The sequence below is a fragment of the Colius striatus genome, chromosome 3, assembly GCF_028858725.1.
Source record: "Colius striatus isolate bColStr4 chromosome 3, bColStr4.1.hap1, whole genome shotgun sequence".
Lineage (NCBI taxonomy): Eukaryota > Metazoa > Chordata > Aves > Coliiformes > Coliidae > Colius > Colius striatus.
In genome coordinates, this window is record NC_084761.1 from 52,620,696 (window position 1) to 52,627,845 (window position 7,150).

Sequence of the window (7,150 nt, forward strand, 5' to 3'; positions counted from 1 at the left end):
AATCCAAGTCCAACTAATGCAATTAATTTACATTGACCAGTTTCATGAGAAGGTTTGGGGATCTTTGGGCTAACGATCCTCCCTGGCCCCTGAGAACAGTTGCAGCTTTCTCTGCATTTCATGCTGAATTGTGATTCACGCTGTGAAATGACTCCCTTGCCCACATGCTGAAGGCCACAGTTGTATTTTGCTTTTGTCTACTAACAGTGCCACAGGTTGATGGGTGACTGTCTCCTTGAGAAGGAGCTAGTTCCCTCTGCAGCCATCTGCCTTTGAGTCAGGAAAGCCGTACAATTCTCTTGCGGCTATAGTCATGGTTTGTCAAAACTGACACTGAACTGTGCTAATTTTATAAATGTAAGTAGCTTTTGTTATTCTGTAGAAATAGAGGTTTCTGGACCTGAAAATTTTGTTTACACATAAAAACATTACTTAAAATAATCCTTAAAGTTATCCTGAAAATGACAAAGTAGAAGCCAAGAGAGGAAAGGAAATTACAGCGCTTTCTTCGTTTCTAAGTCTATAGGTGGTCATGAACTGGTTCTGGCTGTTGAAGTTTCTTTAGTATAGGTATTGGAGGCCAAATATGTTACCTTTACAGTCTAATTTTTGAATACTGTTCAGTGACTGTTTCCTTAGTAGTCCTTTAATGATATGTTCAGGACTTTAAAAAGCTTTTAGAAAGGGCTTGAAAGTGAGTTTGGAAAATGTTTGTGAGAAGATGGTGATGGTGGTTGCTTTTACAATTGTTTTCACCCATGGAAACGTCTGAAGTCTGATAGACTAACTTAAGTCTCCTGGCGTTTATAAATAGTGTTATGAGGCATATAGTGGCCTTCTCCGTTTCAGTTGTTTTTGGCAATTCCATTTTGGAATGCAGATAGGACCTTTAACTCCCACCACCTTCCAGGAAAAATGAGCAGATCTGGAAGGAGGAAAGAAGAGGCTGTAGTTCTGCAGAATGACTGTAAGGCTTCCTGGGTCAGATCAGAATCAATGTTGCCTTACTGTGCAAAGATTTGAGCCAATACTTACTGCCAGTTCAGATTTGTTCAAAAACATTGCTGTGTTAATGTTTTGTGCTGCTGGCCCTCACCACTGACCAGGTGCTGTCCATTTGTTTTAGAAGGCTTTTTTCTGCACCTCTTACGGTTGTCCACATGCCCTTTTGTCAGCTCTGTCTCCTGATCTGCTCATGAATCCCCACAGGTCGCTTGTAGATTGTCACTCACCTGTGTTAAAAGCATGCTGCCAACCCTCCCTTGCTTTCTTTTTAGACATTCACTGCTCCTGGACCTTCCTTTTCCTACGTTTTCTGTCTTCTAAGGAGATACAGGAGATTGTCCCTGCAATAAGGACAATCACAGATGCTAAAGCCAGTGATGCAGTTCTCAGAATCCGAGCTTTTTGAGTTCCCTGCAGTTCTCCAGAGATACCTGGGGTTGAGAGAAGATACTTTTACCAGAACTGGCCAAAACCAACTCTTTGACCCCTTAGCCTTTCCCAGTTGAAGACGTATTTCCAGGTGTGTTTTGCTAATGTGACAGACAGTCTTGCAAGCCATGCTGCTCCTGGGCCTTGCATTGCTGTACACACAGGGGTTGCTTTTGTTTAGGTCAGGAGAGAAAACGCAAGCTTCCATTTTCCTGCTTAGAAAATGCCAAGTGCGTGTGAAATTGGTCAGTGGGGGATACAGGTGGGTGTCTCAGCAAAGTGAATGGCTTCCATCCTGCAGGCAAGGGAACAAGGAACTCTGTTGATGTGCTGTCACACAAATTGATGAAATAAATATGTAATGTGCAGAACAAATGGATTATTATGTTGCTTCCAGACAGCAATTTTATGTATTGTCAGCCGATGTGCAGATGTATAGATAGAAAGCAGAGTGTAACTAGGCCCTAATAGTGGTAATGAGAACACCTGGAAGAATCTGGAACAGAAGTTGCCTCCTGTATTGCTCACCTCTTCTGTACATTTCACCCTTTTGTTGTTTTGCTCAGCTTCCACAGTGGAACAGTATTTAGCAGCTGCCAAAAATCAAGTTCGGATGGAGCAGCTGTGGTCAGCAGCAGGATCAGAGGGACTCCAGCTGAGCTTGGGACCCAGTTCCCAAGTGGTGGTTTTGGCAACTAGCCAGTTCCCCTCAGCACTGTCTTTAAGATTCTCCTATTTTAAGTTCACACAGTTTGTGTCCTGATTCTTCTTTGGTGTGTATGTGTTTTTATGTTTCCGTGCATCATCTTCTTTAGGTATTTTACCCTGACTTAACCATTGCTCACATGGCTTAGTGAAGCACTGAGGCTAGAATCCTGAGTGCTAACCCTCCTGTGTGCTAGCAGATGATTTTCCAACATAATTTGTTTTTGCCTGAAGTATAATCTTTATAACAATGGATACCTGATCATATATTCACCTCTCAGTACCCCTGCAGACAAACTTCTTGCTGACCATTCAAATGAGTATTATCCTGCAAGTACTAACAAGACTAACTGGGAATAACTAAGTTAGTGTAGGCGTGAGAACCGTAATGATTCTGATAAATTCCCACGTTACAAACCAACCTGCTCTATTGGATTCAGTACTTGTTTTAATGGGAGCAAGGTGATCTAAGAGGAGTTTTTCTGGATGCTGTTTTGCCTCATGGAAACTATATAAAAGCTATTTGTAGTAATGGTAATTTACTGTTACGTATTTAAATCTAGAGTGGTGGTAAGGGAGAGAAGCCAAGTTTAATAACCAGGAGGGTTATTTTGCCTTCATTTCATCAAAGTGATTCTTAAAGCTTGGGAGACCTCCCCAGAGTTACGTAGTCATACATACCTATGTGGTGGATTACTTATGTATAAAGAGGATTATAAAATATTTCCCATCCAGGTTGCCTCCAATACCTTCAGGCCATGTATCTAGTTCCAGCCGGGGTGCAGACAATAAAGACCCCAGGCAAACCAAGCTAGGATTATTTTATTTTAAAACACGCTTCAAAATCGCACAGTTGTTCATATGGGATCTTTTATGTTTCTTTGCTTCTGTTTTTCTTTAACTTGGCTTTGTGTTTGCTGTAACATTAAAAGCATAAAATAGAAGAAGAGTGTGGAAGTAGTAGAATAAGTTCCTTATAGTGTGTGGTTTCCTAAAAATTTAGTCTCTATGCCTTGAAACTATGGTATGATTTTTGGTTTTGTTGTTTTCTTCTCTATTTCAGGCCAGACAAACAAAGTGGCCAAGGAGGCAGCGAATAGATGGACTGGTGTGTATGCATTTTATTGCTTAGTTATTACATGTAATAAATGATTAATTATATTGCTTCAGACTAGAGCAATTTCTGTGAAAGACAGAAATTCATTGTTAAGAACTTTAAATTTCACGAGGATTTGATGTAGGATAGCCTTCACTTACAAAAACATGCAGAAATACATTTCACTTACAAAATACTTTTTCTCAGTTCAGTTATTGAACGTACTTCATATCACACAACAGATTTGTCCTTCTGGTGCTATCTTGCACATCGTGTTAAAATCTGCAACATGCTTTCTTAGTTGAGAGAAAATCTCTGAAGACCAGGAAAACATTAATAGACAGAGACTGAAAATGGTAGTGTCCAGGTATTCAGAAAGCTACATTCTAATTTTCTGAATTTGCATCTATTCCTGAAGAGCAGAATGCTTTGTGGAACCTTATTGCTGCTACTACATGATGGATGCTAATATAAAATAGATATTTCTCAAACCAATTATTCATCTTTGACATGTAGGAGAAGGTTTTGAGGAAGGTTACTGTAATAATTTTATGGAAGGTGACCTCAATTTTCTGTTGTTGCTCAGTTTGGCTATATTGCCCTACATTTCCATTTTGCAAAGCAAGCAATGTGTATGTCCTTACTTTTGTTTAATTATTTAGAACATAGTTTGTAATTTTTACTTTAGAATTCACGTATTAGTGATGGACTGCTCCATCCTACCATTGGTTATACCAAGTACACCGGGGTAGCATGGTCATAGTCTTTGACTCTTATTATTTTATATCTTTACTTACATTGGTCTGCTTACTGCATATGGGGAAATAAAGTTGTGTATTTGGAAATAACTTCTCAGAGTACTGTTGTTGGGGCTTTCAGTGGTTGAAGACAGGCTGTTGCTCTCAAGGTCTTGAGAGGTAAAGGAACTGTGCCTCAGCCTGTAGAAAGCACTTTGCTATTTAATTAGATAATTAGGTTATATGCTGTAGCATATTTTCCTTTTGAAGAGCCGGTTTTAAAACCAAATGTCCAAATGTTAAATAAAAGGTGTGCAGACACAGAGAGTACTTCCTGCCTTAAGGAACGCTGCAGTTCTTGGGTGTTAGGAATGGCAAAGTGAGTTTCAGTCAATACTGCTGTGAGAAATGATAAATTGAAAAAAGTACACTAAAATAATAGTAATGTGATGCTGAAAGAGAAGTGCTGACTAAAATAAAGCTACTTGAATGTCTTTTGGTTTTTTAACTTTCAAACAAAATGTACATTATCTGAGCAAACATATGCAGGACTAGGAAAGACCTTATAGTTAATTTGAATCTGATTTTTGCAGTTGTAGACAGTCACACAGTATGTGTCTGGTTGAAAAGAGGCATATAAAATCCTGATTATGCATATTCACACTTACCACTTACAGCGGGCTTGAAACTGTAATTGTAGCTTTCAGTCTTCTCCTAGAAGAGGAGCAGAAGATAAAGGTAATCTCCAAGAAGGAAGACATATTTTACTTAGTATTGAGTAAAAGTATGCAATTAACAAAAGACTCCTGTTTTCAGTTCTAAATCTGCTTAAAAATTATGTTCCTCTCTATGTACCTTTTCCATATACACTGAGATAATGCAAATGGAAGGATTATGTTGTAGCCAAGACTATAATTCATGCTTTTCTAAATATTCAGACCTGAATGCTTTTTCATTCTGTTAACAGAGAACATCTTTTCAATAAAGTCCTGGGCCAAACGTAAATTTGGATTTGAAGAGAGCAGAATTGACAAAAGTTTTGGAATCCCAGAAGACTTGGATTACATTGATTAACCTTCAGCAATTGATGGCAGACGCACTGTACATAGCTTGTTAAATAGTCTCAGTTGGCATTTAAATGTGTATCTGAATCCTCTCCAAACACCTGTCCACCCTTTAATTTGCAGTTTCTGTTAAGTTAATACAGTTCTAAAGATACTCGTTGCATTTCCTTTTTGTCCTTTGCACTCTCTGGGCAGCAAATCTCTTGGTTACCTCTGTGAGATGGACTAAGAATGAGCATGTGTTGTAGGGAATAATTATCACAAAGTCCTAGGATGGGTTTTTACTCTTCTTTTGCTTAACTGAGAGTAGGTATTAAAAGTTAGAAGGTCCAGGGATTTATGTTTAAACATGTTAAAGAATTTGGAGTGGAAATAATGGGGGTCAATATGGAATGGAATTTTTTTTTTTTCCTCATCTCTACAATAAAATAGAGAAGAGTTATAATCCATTCACAGATAACAGTGAGACAGTAAGGATGCGAGTAGAAAGACTGAGGTCTGATAAGTTTAGTGACAAAATTTTGTCTGCTGTTGGGAAATACTGCTTCACCAGAGCTAGATCCATTCCAGCAAATCTACAGGACTTGGCACTGAGAAAGCTCCTCTGACCAAGATTGTTACTACATGGGAGAGGGAGCATGAAGCACCCATCTGTCCATGTGCATCTATCAGTGCACCAAGATTCAGGATGCTGACCTGGGATGTGAGAGACTGAATTCAGTTTGCTGTTCAAAATCGCCTTTGAGTGTATGCATGTATTTCAATTTCAGGCTAAAAAAGTAGCCAACTGAAGTAATAAATTTCAGAATGTCTCATTTTTGGCAAAATTTCACAAGCACCTCACTTTGTATTGGCCTCTGGTGCCTGACTCTGACTGGGACATGGCTACAGAGAGGCCCGCAGAGAGTACAGGCTAGTCTGCACCTCCCACAGCTAGGGACTGCAAGGTGGCATTTCTGCTCTGGAGGATATAAACTTTACCTTTAGGAGACAGGTAGGCTTGCTGCAAGGTAAGATGCGTGTATCACTGGAGAGTGTTTGTCTGCCTTTTATGTAACCTCTGAGAGCACTGCTGAAAAGATGACATTTAGCTGGAGATAACACTCAGAAGTCTATCTCCTGTGACCTTTCCAATTAAAAAGTTTCTGAGCAGTTCAGTATGTGTTACAATCCAAGGATTTCAGGTGTGTTGCTGGCTATTCTCATCCCATGTCTATGAAGACAGCAATTGGGAAGATAGTGGGAGAAAGATTTTCCTTTTGTAGAGAGAGCATGGCAAGCTATCTGTTGCCTGAGGAAAATGTATGCAATGTCTGGCACAGAGTAAAACGTCACTGTCCTTATAATTGCAATGAAGACATTTCTTTCTATGTGTGTGTAAAGATTTTATTCCTAATATATTCCAGTATTTATAACGTATAATGTATATAACAGCTTACCGGCTGCTAACTGGTGAAAGCTTAACGCAAGAAGACAGTATTGAGCTGAAGGCAGTGTATCCTACCAGGCCTGGCTTTTGCCCCATGATTGGGGTGCTATGCCCCCAAGTCAAGTGATGGTGACAAACCGAAGTATTATGCACATGTAGCTCAGGTGGTTGTTCTTACTCTTGAGTTTTGTGCTGTGAAACACTAAAGAAAGAGCTTTATCTGTTCTTTGTAGAATATCTTGATTTTAATTATTATTTTTCCCCTAAATGCCCATTTTTTCTGTGAATCTGTTCCATACCACCTGACACATATTAGCAGTTTCTTGAGCACATCAGCATTTGAGAGCACGTAACAGTCAAACACAAGAGATGATGATGTGGACAGTGGAACTGAGGGCTCCCTCAGCTGGTTTGTTGCTGACATCAAGCTGTGTGGAGCAGTTGACACGCTGAAGGGAAGGGATGCCATCCAGAGGGACCTTGACAGACTGGAGAGGTGGGACCAGGCAAACTTCAAGAAGTTCAATGAGGCCAAATGCCAGGTCCTGCACATGGGTCAGAGCAATCCCAAGCACAAATACAGGCTGGGACATGAGTGGATTGAGAGCAGCACTGAGGAGGAGGACTTGGAGGGTGAAAAATATGATCTGGCAATGTGTAGTTGCAGCCCAGAAAGCCAACCATA

At 39.8% G+C, this 7,150-nt stretch overlaps 1 protein-coding gene across 1 annotated transcript in view; it reads left to right on the plus strand.

Annotated features, from left to right (window-relative positions):
• MND1 (meiotic nuclear divisions 1) overlaps positions 1-5,181 on the plus strand; it is a 38,775-nt gene extending 33,594 nt beyond the window's left edge. The window contains exons 7-8 of the mRNA XM_061993875.1: positions 3,203-3,247; positions 4,940-5,181. Of these exons, the coding sequence (XP_061849859.1) occupies positions 3,203-3,247; positions 4,940-5,046 (152 nt within the window). The 3' untranslated portion in view covers positions 5,047-5,181. The remainder of the gene's footprint in view (positions 1-3,202; positions 3,248-4,939) is intronic.
• Positions 5,182-7,150: the final 1,969 nt, after the last annotated feature.